This window comes from Alternaria dauci, chromosome 8 (assembly GCF_042100115.1).
Source record: "Alternaria dauci strain A2016 chromosome 8, whole genome shotgun sequence".
Lineage (NCBI taxonomy): Eukaryota > Fungi > Ascomycota > Dothideomycetes > Pleosporales > Pleosporaceae > Alternaria > Alternaria dauci.
Window position 1 is genome coordinate 544,128 of NC_091279.1, and position 17,591 is coordinate 561,718.

Below are 17,591 nucleotides of genomic sequence, written 5' to 3' on the forward strand. Positions count from 1 at the left end.
TTTCTACAAATTCATAGTAACAGTCATACTATTACTATGCACCAACAGCACAGGCGGCAACCCCTGGCATAACACCTCCAAATCGCTAATGTACTTGACACTCTCAGCTTCACTGTCGCACGTGCCCTCCATCGGACTAGGTAGCGTCGTGAATACCACGGCCGTATCGTCGGAATGTTGGCGAATGAGCTCGTTCAGGATAAGGTGTTGAGCGCGACAAGGCAGGTCGTTGAAGGAAAGAGGAATGGCTTGTTGAGCGGGGAAGCCAGATGCTGGGGAAGCGGTACCGGCCTCAGATCGCCCAAGGTTTGATGAAGACGCAGCGGCCGAGTGGGAGTTGGATGTTGCTGGGGTATTGTCTGCAGTGAGCTGGGTAGGTTCGCCGGAGGTTATGATGGGGTCTTGTTTGTTGGCTGTGTCGGGCTTGGGCGTGTCAACAAATGTTATTGACGGGCCGGTTGTTTCTTCCGAAGAGATGGCGGTCCGGGGAGTCGGGTTTGACGTGAATTTTGGTAAAGATTGCCGGCGCATTGGGGATGGTTTGGCAGCGGACTTTGCAGAGCGTTGCGAGGATGAACTGGCTACACTGTGAGACTTGGATTGCTTTCCAGCACGCAACAACGCTGTGTCAGAGGTGGCAGCGTCTGGATGCGGCTTGAGTGGTGTTACGGAGTTTATGGTTGGTCTGTCGTCCTTTTGCGAGGTACTGTCTTTGCGCGAGCTCTTCCACATCGCTTTGCGAAGATCTAGCTGCCTGGTGAAAAAAGAGCTGCTTGGTGCTGTCCTCCGTCTTCTTGGAGACATTCTCTGCCCATTGTGATCGCTTTCGTCACTCGATGCATCCAGATCGTATTCGTCAAAGTTGCTGCCACTGACGACAGCCTCGCTGTCAGACGCCATTGCTTCGTCATCAGCGTCGTTCTCCCCTCTGCCAGCTGAAGATGGCTGAGTGTCGCTATCGCTATCTTCCAGTAGCTCAATAGGTATTCTTTGGCTTTGCATTTTGATTCTCGCTCCATCACCAAGATTGCTTACTGACGTCCTACTCTTGGCCTTACGCAGCATCTTACGTAGTGCTGAGAAGCGTTTCGGATTTGTCTCTTGTCTGCCATGTTGGAATGAGGCGATGGGCCAGTTGGTGACGGCTTCAAGGATATCGACAGTCTGTGCTAGTTCCTGACTAGCGCTCATATTCTCGGGTTGACGTAGTCGTTTGATATCTTGCCACCAGCGCTCGTCTTCCAGCGAGTAGTCGATATCACGACCAGTCTGGTCAAACTCACCATCATCTCTTCCGTTGATGATGACTTCGTACATGCTCAAGTCGCCAGACGATAACCAGAAAACGTGTACTTCAGCCTCTAAATTTGGGTGTACAAAGTCAGTAGGTATCTTAGATGCAGTTCGTGCAGGATAACTTACCAATGCGGAGATTACGCAGCAGTGTCGTGACGCGATCGCGTTCCTCTTCTACATCCGTTTCGTACTCAACAAAAACGCAGACTCTCAACTTGTACATGCGTTTCCACGACGGTACGGTATGTAGAATACACCCGAGCTGGAGGATCAGCGTGTACGTGTCGAAATTAGTCGTCAGCACATTTTTGCGAACCGGCTCTTCGCCAGCAGTAGCAACCTCGGCGGACATCTGTATCGGCCACAGATCGATGTACTTCTTTGAGGGATCTTCGATCTCAATGTCACTGAGACCAATGAAACTGAACGCTTTTTGTTTTGCGGTTGGCTTTGCAGGTGGTACTTCGAGTTCTTGGAAACCCTTCCCTATAGCGACGTTTGCTTGCAACCGCAGAATCAGGTCTTCGATCACGGTCACGTAACTGCGTATAGCAACTGCACTCTCCGGCTTCATAGCGTCTGTAGGAAGCATACTGTGAGTATTGCCTGTGACGCGTCGCCTGGCTGCTGCCTGGATTGCTTTTCGAGAGACGGGATGGTTTGCAGCCTTACTAGTCGGTCGTGATGGCTGCGGCGAAGGTATGCCAATTGAAGGCTGCGCTTGCCTCAGCTCAGGCAAATTATAAAAGCCCATGACAACAATGTTTGGCCGCATTCCCCCCAGTCCGGCACCCAGCACGAGATTGCGGGCGCCCCATTCCACAGAAGGAGATATGGCAATGTTTACAAAAGCTTTGATCCTGGAAAAGTCTATGTACTTCGTCCAAGACTGTTGCTGTCGTCTGGCCTCTGGCACAGCTTCACCAAAGTCGTTTGAGACAATGACATGTCCGAGGACGAAGAGACCTCCCTTTTTCAATGAATTGCAAAACTGAATCAGCTTGTACTGTCGCCGCGGGTCGTTGACCAGAAGCAGTATCTGGGGTCTCCAGAACTTGACATGTTCTTGGCGTAAGCGCAGTAGGTATTTTCGCACCTGGTGATAGATGAGACCCTGGCTCACATCACCCCATGGCTTAGGAGGTGTGGTATAGTGAATCAGCAAGAAGATGATCATGAGCAGAGCTACACAGCCTGATGCATAGAAGCCGTCAACGAAGAACATAGTTGCTCCGCACGCGACAGTCCCAATCAAAGCTGTAGGCCAGTTGAAATAGTGAAACGAGGGCCGGAAGTTCGGAGCAGATCCGATCTTGAGAAGAAAGCAGGCCAAGTTGGTGACTAAAAAGGTCATGAGATATGTCATTGTGATGAACGATGCGATTTGGTTGATGTCGGCAAACATCGTGATTTGGGCAATGATGAAAGTAATGATGATGGCGTAGATTGGCTCGTCGGACTTCTTTGTTCCCTGACCGAAGACTGAAAGTCCCGGAATCAAATGGTCGCGAGAAAGAGCCTGGAGGAGTTTAGCTGAGCCGATAACACCCATGAGTACCGAGAACAGTGATGTTGCCATCTCGCCAGCAAGCACGACCGCGCCGGAGATATTGGTCAGCTGGATAACGTTTGTGTTGTTGTAGAAGGTTTCGCGTGCTATCGATGCCGCCATGGCAAAGATGACGAGTGTGTACAGGATAAAGGTTAGACCGATGCCATATAGTGTCCCCTTTGGAATGGCTTTACTCGGGTGTTTGAGATCCCCACTCATGCTTGCGCCGGCAAGAATGCCTCCTGTGGCTGGAAAGAGAATTCCAAAGAGATCTTGAAAATTCTCGCGGTGGTGATCAACACTCCCAGCGGCGCCACGCGTGAAGTGAGGCAGCAGATTTTGGCGGAAAGTGTCCATACTGAGGCCTGTGAAAACAATGTCCTCTTTTGGATTGGTGAACGGAGGCCTAAAGACAGCTGAAAGTGGGATGCTGATCGTTGCAACTAGCAGGACAAGCAGTAGACCGTTGCTGCAACGGGCAAAGAGTCCGCTTCCGGCAAGACAGATCAGTGTGCATACCGCTAGAACCAAGGTAGCCCAAAGGAACTGCCACCAATAGCTTTGAGGCAGCCACTCTGCCATGTCACCGCCATGGCTACCGAAGTTTTCGATGAGACAGTCGATGAGACCAACAGCGTTCAGGGAAGTGTTGAAGACGGAGCCAAGATAGTAGACGATACCTATAGATCCGCCGAATTCAGGTCCCAAGCTTCTGGAAATGAGATAATATGCTGTATCCTATGTCAGTTTAGCCAAGGAACAGTCCAAGGGTTGAACTTACCACCGCCCCCTCTGACCGTGCCATTTGTAGCAACAGCAGAGATGCTTAATGTTGTCAGAAGATTGATGGCATAGGCCGCTAACAGCATGCCCATCATACCAATCAAGCCAGCTTGACCAAGGAGAAAGCCAAATCTCAGAAACATTAAGATGGATAAGACATTCAGAGTCACGGGAACGAAGACTCCAGCAAAAGTGCCTAGTTTGTCTGTACCTCCAACGGGTCTGGGGAAAGCGCCCGGCCTTGGTTTGGCGGTTTCGCTGGCTGCACGTCGTTTGCTGTCATTACCGTGACCCTTCCCCAAGATGGATCGCGAGGTGTGGAGGAAGCTTGAGAGCCAGCTACTCATCCCCTCTCGAGTGGTTTCCGTCTCGCCAGTGCCATCCAGGATGTTGGCATTATCTGGATGCTGGCGTCCATTGCCTGGCAGCAACGGTGTCTCCTCATCAGGCGGCGGTGAATGCTGCACGAATGAGCGTCTGTGCAACCGCTCACTATCATCTCGTGCTGTGCGGGTTGCAAAGTTGGAGCGTGTTCTCGGCAGGATAAGCCGGCTCGTCTGGTTCGCATCCGCATCGGTCATGGTGTCGGCATTGGTAAACCTGGTTCAATGTTCCTGGCACGGGGTGTCACTGCGGCTCCGGTATGGTCGTACACACGGGATGCGCCAGCTAGTCGTGGATGTTGGTTTGTGAGGCCAAGACATGGACAGGACAGCTGGGAGAAGTGACGAGGAAACAGTACCGAGAAGCGATGACGCTGCGCATACATGGCGATTCGCGAACAGTAAACTCGGTCTGCTATGCTTCACTTTAGCGGCTTAGCCCTCGCTTCACCGGGAAACATGCAGGGCCTAAAACGGCGTGACATGGTCATCCCGCGCGTGGGGCGCCACATCTCTCGGGCGAATCGACGAATGACTTCAACCTCTCGGCACAGGCCTCGAAGCAGCCCGTTCCAGCTTTCGTTGCTTCTTCTGCGCGTCTTCCTCTTGTTGCTGCACATATCGCGTAGCATCTCGAAGCCTCGCGGTATGCTTTCACTTGACGCTGCCATCCAAACAACCCTATAGTTTATTTTCGTTCCTCAGAAATCCTATCGCGACGGTAGACGCAGATAGCCGAAGCTCGCGTTTCTTATCACAGAGCTCAACCGCACACGCAGCCCAACATGCCGGGTGAGCGTTCAGCATCCACGAACCCGCAGGCGGTGCCGTCGTCGCGGAATTCGGGCGGGAGCTCGCCATCGCAGTCTGTTCGTGCAGGCTCCATCGCGCGACTGGGCTCGCCCATTCCTTCCCTGCCCAGCGGTACGCCTGCCGTGCGCCAAATTCCCACGCCCTCACAAACGGCCAACTCGTCGTCGATACAAACCCCTCTGCCCGGGCGCGCAGATCCGCAATCGTCGCTGCCCGGCCCATCCGAGTCAAACCTCTCGTCGGCGCTGAAAGAGTCACTGGGCAACTCACCCCCACGATTCGGCCCACCCCCAATACGCCCGCTTTCACCTGCCCAAGAGGCGCCTCCCCGTGTCCCACCTAGCGACTACGGTTCCTTTGACGGCCGAGGTCGCTCTCCCGTACCCTACGAAGACCCTGAGATCGTGCGCCGACATCTGGTGGGTCACTATGCGTCCCCAAGCAGGTCAAATCGCGGACGCATAGGCGATGATGACGCCCAGTCAACCGGGATGAGGCCCGAGGAAGACGAAGAGCAGTTCTCAAGCTTGCAGCTGCAAGGCGGCGACATCACGCGGCAGATCTACAGATGGAGTGAGCAGCAACAGGCTGAAGAACAGGGCAAGCTGCAGCGGAGCAAGAGCTTCCATGGATCTCGACGCAAGCCGGAGGACGAGGCGCTGGACATTGATTCCATCCGGCAACCAGGCGGCTTCCGACGAAACTACCTGCGTAGGGCTGCTGATAGTCCCTCACCTGCCCCGGGCCCATCTGGATACGGGACAGTCCGTCAGCCGCGACCACCGCCTCAGGTCTTTACGAGCAACTTCCTCGAGTTCCTAACTCTGTACGGTCACTTCGCTGGTGAATCTCTCGAAGAAGACGACGAGGTACTGGGCCCAGATGAGTACTTCTCTTCTGATGCCCTCGATTCAGGTGCACAAAGCGAGGACGAAGACCGCGAGTACGGCGAGTCGAGCGCACTGCTCACCCCTGGGAAGCGGAGGAGGCGCAAGGCGAAGAAGACTGGCACTGGCAGCCCGACAGGCGCAGCCATGCTGCTCCTCAAATCCTTCGTTGGCACCGGCGTCTTGTTCCTTCCCAGAGCCTTCCTTAACGGTGGTATGGCTTTCTCAAACGTGGTCCTCCTTGGTGTGGCAGGTCTCTCCTATGCCTGCTTCGTCTTGCTCGTGTCTACCCGCCTTGTCGTGGAGCACTCGTTCGGTGATATGGGCTTTCATCTCTACGGAAACTGGATGCGCAACATGATCAACTCCTCCCTTGTCATCTCGCAAATAGGTTTCTCATCCGCCTATATCGTTTTCGTTTCCGAGAACCTGCAAGCTTTCGTCCTCGCAGTGTCCAACTGCAAGACCTTCATCGACATCAAATACATGATTATGATGCAGATGGTCATCTTCTTGCCGCTGTCGCTCTATCGCAACATCAACAACATTCAAAAGCTCGCATTGGTGGCAGATCTCTTCATCCTCATGGGTCTTGTATACCTGTACTACTACGACCTCTTCACCATCGTCGACCAGGGCGGCATTTCCGACATCGTCAACTTCAACTCAAAGGATTGGACGCTCTTCATCGGCACTGCCATCTTCACTTTCGAAGGCATCGGCCTTATCATCCCGATCCAAACGGGCATGAAAGAGCCAAAGAAGTTCCCCAAGGTCTTGGGAGGTGTCATGATCATCATCACTGTCATCTTCCTCAGCGCTGGTGCTCTGTCCTACGCGGCATTTGGATCCAAGACCAAGACTGTAGTGCTTCTCAACATGCCGCAGGATAACAAGTTCGTCAACGGTGTCCAGTTCATCTACTCGCTCGCCATCTTGCTATCCACTCCGCTGCAGATCTACCCTGCGATTGAGATTACTAGTCAGCAGTTGTTTAGCCGGACGGGCAAGTACAACCCGTACGTCAAGTGGAAGAAGAACTTCTTCCGCTTCTTCATCGTCTTGGTGTGCGCCTGTCTCGCCTGGGCCGGTGCGGGTGATCTGGACAAGTTTGTCAGTTTAGTAGGCAGCTTTGCCTGCATCCCGTTGGTCTTCATCTATCCTGTAAGAGTCCCGCTTGCTTCCCATCAACTCATCGCTAACGATATGTAGCCTATGCTCCACTACCGTGCTGTCGCACGGACAACGACTGCACGTGCGCTAGACGTAGCACTCTGCATCATCGGTGCAGTTGGCATGGTGTATACCACAACCCTCACTATCAACAGCTGGATTCAAGGCGGTGCTCCTAAAGCGCCCGGCTACTGCGACGGCCGGTAGTCCATGTCTCTTACTCGCAAATTGGCTCATCTCTTGTTTCGCGTTCCATGTAGCATTTCAGCGATGTACATACGCATCGATCTTTGGGTGTATCTCGTCATAGGAATGGCGCTACGCAGGCTGGGCTCAGGGTGTACTTCGAAGGCGATCTATCAGAAATGCATATCTGGATGAATAGAAGCGACGAGGATCGGGTTCACCCGTTGTATCAGTGTAGAACCAGACTAGTTTCTTCTTTGCTTTTTGACCGCAGCTGCAGCGTGACATCGTTGTGAGTACATGACCTGTGCTGTATTATCGTGTTCTATGCATCCAATCTGGCATCAAGACGGCAGGCAGCATCTGAAACGGCATAGGGCGAATAGTGTCGGTATTTCTCCGAAAATGCAGCGGATACCTGGCTGGTAACCAGGGCTCAGATGCGAGGCGATTCAATACTCGCGCAGAGAGATTTGGCGAGTAGGATACGAGAGAAATACATGCAGGGCGCGGAAACACCGGAATCAGAAATCGGCACAAATGCAGCAGCACATTTGGATTCAGGGCGTGTGCATGTGCGGCTGATATTCGTATTCGCCACTTGCTTGTGGTGGGGGGTTCCAGATGCCGTCTGTTGTGGGATGGATGGCAATTTGGAGGCGGTCAAGATAATCGAACTGCTAAGGCATCCAGACGTTCCCAACGGACGCAGGCAAAGCGTTGTCGTCGGCACGCTTTCCTGTAGCTGAGCTCACACATGCAGGTGGGTAGATCAAGCTTTTGCCAGAGCGGAACAAGCGCCGAAGTAACTACAAGGTACTCACCGTCGTTCCACTCCCCGCCATTCCAGCTGAGCAAATGTACACGCCCCCAAAGTCTCAGCTTGATCCTACACGTTCGAGATTGCAGTGTGTGATTCGCTGACCGTGTCAGCCACGACAGCTCGAAGACACTGTCTGGCTCCTTGGAGGTGTGCGATGCTGCCGCTCTTGCGTGAGATGCAGACTTGCGAAGCCAAAGGACATGTTGCTTCTCACCGTCTGGTTGAGACACTGCACGGTGGGGAGCACCTCGCGGGTAAACCTCCGTCGTTAGTGGGACAGATGGGTGCAGCTAGCGACTGGGGTTCCACCCATATCCCATATTTTGTTTTGCCTCGTTGGTTTTCTTCACGCTGCTGCCACCGACCCTTCAGCAGAAGATGCTCCAACAGAGTTTACAGACGTCAAGCAGTGACGCACGGCGATGGTTCCAGATTGGGCGCCGTGCCCGCGCTGACGTAGCGAATCCGTGGTGGTGAATGCTGAGAGCAGAATTAGAAACACATCCATAAGCGTAATCATTAGGACCTCTGAACGCCTCCAGTACGGCCATGGCGGCGCCCGTCAGGACACGAGAGGCATAGTGGCCGTAGTGTAGCATTGAGAGGAGAAATATTCTGGCATCTTGACATGAAAATAGTATAGGAACGGGTCTAGCGTTGCTATTTTGGAGGTGCTGCGCCTCTTGGTCCCTGAGCAAACGATGAATAGCGGGCGATCAGGTCAGGAACAGCAACGGAAACTACTGGCTGCACTCATCGCGGAAGCCGATGGACCAGGATGGTTCCGAGAGACATGACGAAATAGGGGACGACGAGGCGGCGGGCAGTGGGATGCATGGACGTGTCGAACGAAAAGGCCGTAGTCGCGAGTCGCAGGGACGACAGGCAGGCAGATTCAAGGGTGGTAGAGCGGCGTCACAGATGACTGCGATACGCTGCATTGGCGAGGCTAGACAAGGTCGAGTGGAGAAGGGCGTCGCTGGGGCATGCTCAGTGCTTGGCTCTGGAAGATATAAGTCAAACACACCACCGCTCTTTCTCTGCTCACACACCTGTCTGCTTCCCCTCGCACGCGTACCTTCTCCCGTCTACCAATTGACACCGACTGCCTCACAATCGCTTCCATTCATATTTAGAACCCTAACTTTCGTTTCGTCGCCATGTGGTAAGTCCCCGCCGCCCCACCACGGGGAGCTGTCCCAAGCTACCGCGAGAGCTCGAGCTGACGACGGTGTCTACAGCGGTATCTTCGGTTACATCAACTACCTGGTGGAGAAGGACAGGAAGTACATTCTCGACACACTCATCAATGGTAAGCCCCCGAGCAACCCCTTCCCCAGACGCGCGTTCCACGGAATCGGAAGTGGTCTGGTGGGGCTGCATGGCGATCACTACTAACACGTCTCCGTGTCCAGGTCTGCAACGCCTAGAGTACCGCGGCTACGACTCGGCCGGTCTTGCCATTGACGGTGACAAGAAGAACGAGGTCTACGCAGTCAAGGAGGTCGGCAAGGTTGCGTCGCTCAAGAAGCTCGTCGAGGAGCAGAACTTCGACCTCAACAAGGTTTTTGACAGCCACGCCGGTATTGCCCACACACGATGGGCCACCCACGGTCCCCCTTCGCGTGTCAACTGCCATCCCCACAGGTATGTCAGATGCCACGTTCCATCGACCGTCTGAGTACTGACAACCGCAGGTCTGACCCCAACTGGGAGTTCTCCGTCGTGCACAATGGAATCATCACAAACTACAAGGAGCTCAAGACCCTGCTCGAGAGCAAGGGCTTCAAGTTTGAGACTGAGACCGACACCGAGGCCATTGCCAAGCTCACAAAGTACATCTACAGCGAGCACCCCGACCTGAGCTTCCCCTCGCTCGTCAAGGCCGTCATCAAGGAGCTTCAGGGTGCTTTCGGTCTTCTCCTCAAGTCCGTCCACTACCCCCACGAGGTCGTTGCTGCCCGCAAGGGTTCTCCCCTCGTCATTGGTGTCCGGACACAGAAGAAGATGAAGGTTGACTTCGTCGACGTCGAGTACAACGACGAGGGCGCTGCTCTCCCCGCTGAGAGCGCCTCGCACAACGTTGCCCTGAAGAAGGGCAACACCCTCCTCGCTCCCCCTGACAAGTCGCTCCTCCACCGATCGCAGTCTCGCGCTTTCCTCTCCGACGACGGCGTCCCGATGCCCACCGAGTTCTTCCTCTCCTCCGATCCCTCCTCCATCGTCGAGCACACCAAGAAGGTTCTGTACCTCGAGGACGACGATATTGCACACATCCACGAGGGTTCGCTGAACATCCACCGCCTACACAAGGATGACGGCTCGTCCAACGTCCGTACCATCCAGACTCTTGAGATCCAGCTCCAGGAGATCATGAAGGGCCGCTTCGACCACTTCATGCAAAAGGAGATTTTCGAGCAGCCAGAGTCCGTCGTCAACGCTATGCGTGGTCGTCTCGACGCCGTCAACAAGACCGTCACTCTTGGTGGTCTCCGTCAGTACCTCTCCACCATCCGCCGATGCAGGAGGATCATCTTCGTCGCTTGCGGTACCTCTTACCACTCGTGCATGGCCGTCCGTGGTGTCTTTGAGGAGCTTACCGAGATCCCCATTGCCGTCGAGCTGGCCTCCGACTTCCTCGACCGTCAAGCACCAGTCTTCCGTGACGACACCTGCGTGTTCGTCTCACAATCTGGTGAGACTGCCGACTCCCTTGGCGCTCTCCGCTACTGCTTGGAGCGTGGTGCCCTGACTGTTGGTATCGTCAACACTGTCGGTTCTTCCATCTCTCTCCTCACCCACTGCGGTGTCCACATCAACGCCGGTCCCGAGATCGGTGTCGCCTCCACCAAGGCCTACACCTCGCAGTTCGTCTGCATGGTCATGTTCGCGCTCTCGCTCTCCGAGGACCGTGCATCCAAGCAGAAGAGGCGGGAGGAGATCATCGAGGGTCTCACCAAGATCTCAGACCAGTTCAAGGAGGTGCTCAAGCTCGACCAGCCCATCAAGAAGCTCTGCGAGAGGTTCAAGAACCAGAAGTCTCTGCTGCTCCTTGGTCGTGGCTCCCAGCACGCTACCGCGCTCGAGGGTGCTCTCAAGATCAAGGAAATCTCCTACCTACACTGCGAGGCTGTCATGTCTGGTGAGCTCAAGCACGGTGTCTTGGCTCTGGTAGACGAGAACCTTCCCATCGTCATGATCCTTACCCGTGACGACATCTTCGCCAAGTCGCTCAACGCCTACCAACAGGTCATTGCTCGTAGCGGACGACCAATCATCATCTGCAACGAGAACGACCCCGAGTTCCCTACTGACAAGACGGACAAGATCGAGGTGCCCAAGAACGTCGACGTTCTCCAGGGCCTCATCAACGTTGTTCCTCTGCAACTCATGTCCTACTGGATGGCGGTTGCCGAGGGCGTCAACGTTGACATGCCCCGTAACTTGGCCAAGTCGGTCACTGTCGAGTAGATGTATTATAGATTTGGCGTTCTCTGGGAAAGAGAAGCTGGGTCTGATCTGGGTTTGATTTACGAATGAGAGCTCTTGGATGTAGCTTATGTGTATGGCACGGGAACTTTTACGATATCTAGAATATGGAGCGATGCGCTCTGAAAGCTAGTCTGATTGAATGAACAAAATCTCTTCAACTGTTGTGCGTGTCTTGAGTCGTGAGTATGTCCTGGTGCAATTGCAAACAACGCGCGGCGTTTCACAGTAACCTACCCCTGCTCCCGATGACACCATTGCACGACGCGGGATCCCTGCCTTTCGCTTGCGGGGCGGTTCCCAAAGTGGTGTGCTCAGCGTCTTGTTCCTGCATTCTCCAGCCCGCTCACCAACAATACCCACACTATCTTGACCACACCTACTCCACGCTCCCATCGCACCTTCCAAATTACAACTGCGCATTTCCACATACCGACCGGCAACATGTCAGGCATCAAAGGCCCCGGCGCCCCCAAGACGTACGACGGTATGTAAGCAAGCGAGCTCCGAACAACCCCGCCCCCGCCACCACCACGAGCGTGACTGACACAAGCTACAAAGGCTCCGCGCTTCGCATCGGCATCGTCCACGCACGCTGGAACACCAAGATTATCGATGCGCTGCTTGAGGGAACAAAGAGGAAGCTCAAGGAGGCTGGAGTCAAGGATGAGAACATAGTCACACAGAGCGTGCCTGGGAGCTACGAGTTACCTTACGCTGTCAAGCAGTATGCCTAGCCGCTCGAGAATTCCAAACAAGAAGACACAGGGGCTAACGCAGCTTCTGCAGACTATACTCGGCCTCGCAGATCCAGTCCTCGTCCACAGGCGTCGTGGGTGCAGCAGCAGACCTCCTGGGCTCGGCCACTGACCTCACAGCCCTCACTGGGCAAGCCTCACAATCCAAGACTTCCAGCTCGCCCTTTGATGCGATAATTGCCATTGGTGTCCTGATCAAGGGAGAGACGATGCACTTTGAGTACATTTCAGAGGCCGTGAGCCATGGACTCATGCGCTTGCAGCTCGACAACAACGTGCCGGTTATCTTCGGGCTGCTGACGCTGTTGAGCGATGAGCAGGGACTTATGCGCGCGGGCATTGGGGGTCAGGATGGCAAGAGCGGACACAACCATGGTGAGGATTGGGGTAGTGCGGCGGTGGAGTTGGGAGTCAAGAGACGGGGGTGGGTTGATGGCAAGTTTGTGGACTAGGATGGCGTATTGCGGAGACACGGGATATCAATGTATTCGGCCCATTACTGAAATGAGGTCTACGAACATGTACGGTTGTCGCAAAAGAATGTATGCCCAAAAGCGAATCACGCAGCTGCGGGCTTGGGCATCACGCGCACCCCCCTCTTGCGATTCGCCAGTATTCATGCAAGGAGGTGATGATTCCCTTCCATGTGTTGTTTCTCTGTACATGCTCCATCGTAACGCTGCCGTTCACTCATATCTATGGCGTGCTGGTCTCCGTACCACTGCAGTGGGCTAGCGTGGCAGCATGACAGGCAGGGCGATCTCGATGACGCTGGGGCTGGAAGACTATGCGGGATGCGGTTTGGACCAAGCCAAGTGCGCGCGTGCGAGAATCAATCCTGGGGCGGCATTTGTATGCAGGAGGTGGTGCAGGAGATTATGCGACCACATTGGGCAGTCTAAATGGGCGCATTGCAAGAAGATTGTTGAGTGTCAGAGGGATGGTTGGCAGGTGAGAGCAGCACTCTCCTTTTCCCGCGAAAAGACGCTAGGCTAGGATCCGCAGTGCCTCACCTCGGAACCTCAGATTCCTGAACGACAGCCTTTATTCAACACCACCCCCATCTGTGCGAGCAGGGTGCCTTCTGCTGCATCGCCCATCTCGTCTTTCCCTCCTTTTCGCTTTTCTTCTCTCTGCCGCCTCCCCCCGGGCTCTTCGACACGTCCTCACCGCGTGGGTGCGCGTTGTCCATATATCCCGTTCCTGGCTTGCAGCTGCATCGAGTACAGCAACGCGCAGCGCCACTGCCAGCCCGCCTGCTATTACAAACACACACACAGATACACAGTGATGGAGGGAGGATACACGTGCTAGTACCAAGCTCGATCGATATTGAGGTGCGCTTTTGCAGCGCAGCCATCAGAGACTGGGCCGCCATATCAAGTCCATGTCAGGCCCAAGACGCGGCGACAGAGAAGACAGGGCTTTACGGCGAGAAGCTTCACGTCGCTCCAATTCATCCGCCACCCTCGACTCAGCTTCGGCGCTTCCAGCGACACGGACAGGTGGTGAAACGCGCAGGACTGGACTCAGGAATAACTCGGAATCACCCAACAACGATGCGCGCCGCCCTAGCGACCTGCTAGACGACGTTGACTCGGACTCCTCTGCTCCCACACCCGCCTCGTCCACTTTTTCCGCGCCTTGCACCATGTCGCGAGCTGGTCAAAACACTTCCCTACACGCCCTCACACCCTTGACCAGCTCAGACTCGTCTCCGCCTGGCAAGCTGCCTAGTCCACGCTCTTCCAAGCTCTCACATGAGACGATGCACACGACCTCATCCTCCACACACGCGGCGCCATCGAGCGCGCCCAACAATGTCGCCGATACCATTACACCAATAAACACGCCGCCCGAGACGCGCATATCTGTCTTCCCAGCCGACGGCGTGCTGGGCCAACGCTCCACCTACGATGCGCAGCTTGATCCCAAACTCGATAAACGGGCGAGAGCAAAAGGAACGGCGAAATATACCACAATACTGGATAAGGTACGTGATGGCTATACATACGTAGATGTGGTCGCCCTGTGACGCTAAGGCTAACTTAACTTGTGTTACAGGGCGACCCATCTCCTCCTCCCGACCCGCGCCTGGCTATCGCTGGCTACACCACTGGCCACTATGTCATCAAGACTTCCTTCGTGGGAGCCCCCAAGTCAAAACTCCGGATAGCGCCATATGTCGCCAAGCCATACTCCTTCGACCAACGCATATCGTGCGGTCCAGGACCCGCGACCCAAGTGGTCGTAACGGGATTTGATCCTTTGACACCAGATGCGCAATTACGTGGCTTCTTTTCCACGTACGGCGAAGTAGAGACTCTCCGCAACCAAGTACACCCTGATAACGGCAGCCCACTTGGAATATGTCTGGTCAAGTATCGCGACACGCAACCTGCGCGCGGTGTGCCGGGCATCAAAGCCACGACTTCAGCAAAGCGGGCCGAACGAGAAGGCACGAACCAGCGCATTGCGCAACACACAATCAGGGTAAAATCTGATCGCGAGGGCCGGAGATGCCAGAAACTTGTGGATATGGCGGTGCAGCAAACCCGTAAAGAGGAGGAGAAGCAACGTGCCAAGTATGCTGCGAAGATTGCTAGCGCAGCAACACCGACTGCACCGGGAACCTTCGACCTCCCGGCCAATGTGCCCAAAGGCCCGTCTGGGAAGGGCGCACGCCCACCAGTACCGATACCTCGAGAGCCTTTATCACGGAAGGCCGCACTTTCTCACCTCATCGAACGCGAACCAATCAAGCCCACACTGAAACGGAAACCTTACATCTTTATCGCACACGCATACGTACCTGTCCTTAGTACGACTATCGATCATCTCAAGAAGCGACTGAAGAACTTTCGGTGGGCTTCGGTGCGATGCGACCAGACGGGTTACTATGTAACCTTTGAAGAATCGAAGCGCGGTGAAGATGAGGCTGTTCGATGTTACACCGAATGTCACATGCAAGCTCTGTTCACATATGTTATGAACATGGAGTGCAACCAGTATGGAGATCCCAACTACGAGCGTAGTCCAAGCCCGGAGCGTGTAGTGGCAGACAAGAAGCGAAAGGCCATCGAGGAACGAATAGAACAGGAAGAAGCCGAGGACCTCGAGTGGGAAAAGAAGCAAAGGGCAGACTCGCTAGATCCTGTACGAGCCGCTCTGGATGTTCTGAAGCAGGAGCTTCAAGAAAAGCTTCTTGGAGACATCAAGACGAAATTAGCTGCACCCACTATACTTGAACTGCTGGATCCGGAGCTCCACGTGGAGAAGCGTCGCAAGTTCAATGTCCCGGCTCCGTCTCAGAAGGAAGAAATTGCGCGACCACCCGCTCTTCTCGCGCCAGGGTTCGACGCTTTCGGAGCAGGTACTCCCAAGGGCCGCCATGGTGGTCTCGGTGGTCGCAATGCACGCAGGGGATTGGGTGCATTTGATCCCAGCACGAGACGTGGGAAGAAGCCTCCGAAGGTTGTCAATGCGTTCGCGGACGAACGAAGGAAAGCTTCTGCGCCCAAGCCTCGTGTCGCCCGTGGTCTGCATCGCCAGATGATTGAGATGTTCGAGCCCGAAGAGTCGGATGACGAGAGCCGTAGCCAGCTCACTCGGGGTACTGAAGAGCAGGAGAGCCGCCCGATCAGCCGCGCTCCTTCTACTGACATTGAGGAGGAAGTGGAAGAGTCATCGAGAGCCCATCGTGCTAAACGGCGCCGTCTCGAAACAGGATGGGGCGAAGACAGTGATGAGGAGATGGATGATTCGCACGCAAGAAGTTTGCTTGCCCACTGCATCCACAAAGATCCCGAGAACATGGCGGAGAAAGAGCTGGAGCAGGTGCTTGCAATTCTTCCCCGCTCTTCACCTATCTGGAAGAAAGCAGAGAAGGCACTCAAAGGCTTCAGAAGGTTGCGGAAGATTGAGCAAGAGGCGGATGCAATCTTTGGCGTGGAAGCAAGCCCGGTTGACAAACTTGAGCCTGAAGTCATCATCACCCAAGATGATGAAGCTCTCAAGCCTATTGAGACCACCGAACTGCCAGAGACGCTCATGTCACTCAAGAAGAAGGTTACCAAGCCCAAGAAGAAGACCAAAAAGCAACTTGAAGAGGAGGCCAAGGCTGCGAAGGCTGAAGTCACAGAGATCGAGGCGCCCGTGGAAGGAGAGATACCTGAAGCGAAGAAGGTCGAAGAGGTGATCGAAGAGGCTGTGGTCGAGGAGTCGACACCGGAAGACGACGGGCGCGCCTCTTCTGTACTCTGGGGTGTATCTTCTGGCGAGCCTCGTAAGACTGTTGAGGATGACCTCAGTGTTGTAATGGACATTGACGGTTGGCAACACATGCTCAAGGACGAGGAGGATCTACGTCACCTGAAGGCTGCCATGGAGTCCATCAGCGCCGCAAAGATTGGAGATGCACAGTCTTGGGCATGGAAGCAGAAATCCATCAAGCACCTGAACCGCAACGGGGAGGAGGGCGTCTCGCGTACCGAAACGAAGATAGAGGGATACTATGTGCCCAACTCAACTGGCTCGGCCCGTACGGAAGGCGTCAAGAAGATTCGCGAGTCTGAAAAGTCCAAATACCTACCTCATCGTATCCGCGTCCAGAAGGAGCGCGAGGAGCGTCAGCGCCGTGCTAAGCAAGAAGAGCGAAGCGTCGTCTCCGTCGAAGGATTCAAGTTCCAGACCAGCTCCAACAAGACGTCAACTGCCAACTCGCGTGCCAACCGCGCCAACAACCGCCGCATGGTCAACGATATCAACATCTCCAAGAACATGTCTGGCGCGGAAGGTGATGCCCTCCGCTTCAACCAACTCAAGAAGCGCAAGAAGCTCGTCAAATTCGACCGATCTGCCATCCACAACTGGGGCCTCTACGCCCAAGAGCCCATCGCTGTCAATGACATGATTATCGAGTACGTCGGTGAAAAGGTCCGCCAGCGGGTTGCCGATCTCAGGGAAGCCAAGTACGACATGCAAGGTGTTGGATCAAGTTATCTGTTCCGTATTGATGAAGATACTGTTATTGATGCGACCAAGATGGGTGGCATTGCAAGATTCATCAATCATTCTTGCACGCCCAATTGCACAGCCAAAATTATTCGCGTAGATAATACGAAGCGTATCGTCATCTACGCGTTGCGGGATATCAACTCTGGTAGGTTCATCTTCTTTTCCCTATGGATAATAGAGCATATTGGACATTTGCTAACGACGATACAGATGAGGAACTCACCTACGATTACAAATTCGAGCGTGAGATGGACGCTACTGATCGTATTCCTTGTCTTTGTGGCTCAATCGGCTGCAAGGGCTTCCTCAACTAGCACCCTTTTCACCTGGCTTCAACTCTGCCTCGGCTTCTATCGCATGCTCCTTCGCGCTGCCTTTTTCAACATCACACTTTTACAGCGCTGCTTTGTTGCTTCCTTTTTGTTTCAACAC

The 17,591-nt window shown here is 54.5% G+C and overlaps 5 protein-coding genes across 5 annotated transcripts; 4 read left to right on the top strand and 1 right to left on the bottom strand.

The window, feature by feature from the left end:
* Positions 1-3: 3 nt before the first annotated feature.
* ACET3X_008118 (uncharacterized protein) lies at positions 4-4,212 on the bottom strand (the record flags this gene model as incomplete). Its single annotated transcript, XM_069454256.1, has 3 exons — positions 4-1,361; positions 1,423-3,579; positions 3,630-4,212. 3 exons carry the CDS (start codon positions 4,210-4,212, stop codon positions 4-6), a joined length of 4,098 nt encoding a protein of 1,365 aa, XP_069303720.1.
* Positions 4,213-4,799: 587 nt separating this feature from the next.
* On the top strand, positions 4,800-7,094 carry ACET3X_008119 (uncharacterized protein; the record flags this gene model as incomplete). The annotated part of the gene is made up of 2 exons (XM_069454257.1): positions 4,800-6,878; positions 6,927-7,094. 2 exons carry the CDS (start codon positions 4,800-4,802, stop codon positions 7,092-7,094), a joined length of 2,247 nt encoding a protein of 748 aa, XP_069303721.1.
* Positions 7,095-9,056: 1,962 nt separating this feature from the next.
* ACET3X_008120 (uncharacterized protein) lies at positions 9,057-11,367 on the top strand (the record flags this gene model as incomplete). The annotated part of the gene is made up of 4 exons (XM_069454258.1): positions 9,057-9,061; positions 9,138-9,208; positions 9,312-9,543; positions 9,594-11,367. 4 exons carry the CDS (start codon positions 9,057-9,059, stop codon positions 11,365-11,367), a joined length of 2,082 nt encoding a protein of 693 aa, XP_069303722.1.
* A 462-nt stretch (positions 11,368-11,829) lies between these two features.
* ACET3X_008121 (uncharacterized protein) lies at positions 11,830-12,595 on the top strand (the record flags this gene model as incomplete). Its single annotated transcript, XM_069454259.1, has 3 exons — positions 11,830-11,872; positions 11,947-12,112; positions 12,175-12,595. 3 exons carry the CDS (start codon positions 11,830-11,832, stop codon positions 12,593-12,595), a joined length of 630 nt encoding a protein of 209 aa, XP_069303723.1.
* Positions 12,596-13,794: 1,199 nt separating this feature from the next.
* ACET3X_008122 (uncharacterized protein) lies at positions 13,795-17,473 on the top strand (the record flags this gene model as incomplete). The annotated part of the gene is made up of 3 exons (XM_069454260.1): positions 13,795-14,136; positions 14,208-17,304; positions 17,370-17,473. The coding sequence occupies 3 exons, from the start codon at positions 13,795-13,797 to the stop codon at positions 17,471-17,473; spliced, it is 3,543 nt and encodes a 1,180-aa protein (XP_069303724.1).
* Positions 17,474-17,591: the final 118 nt, after the last annotated feature.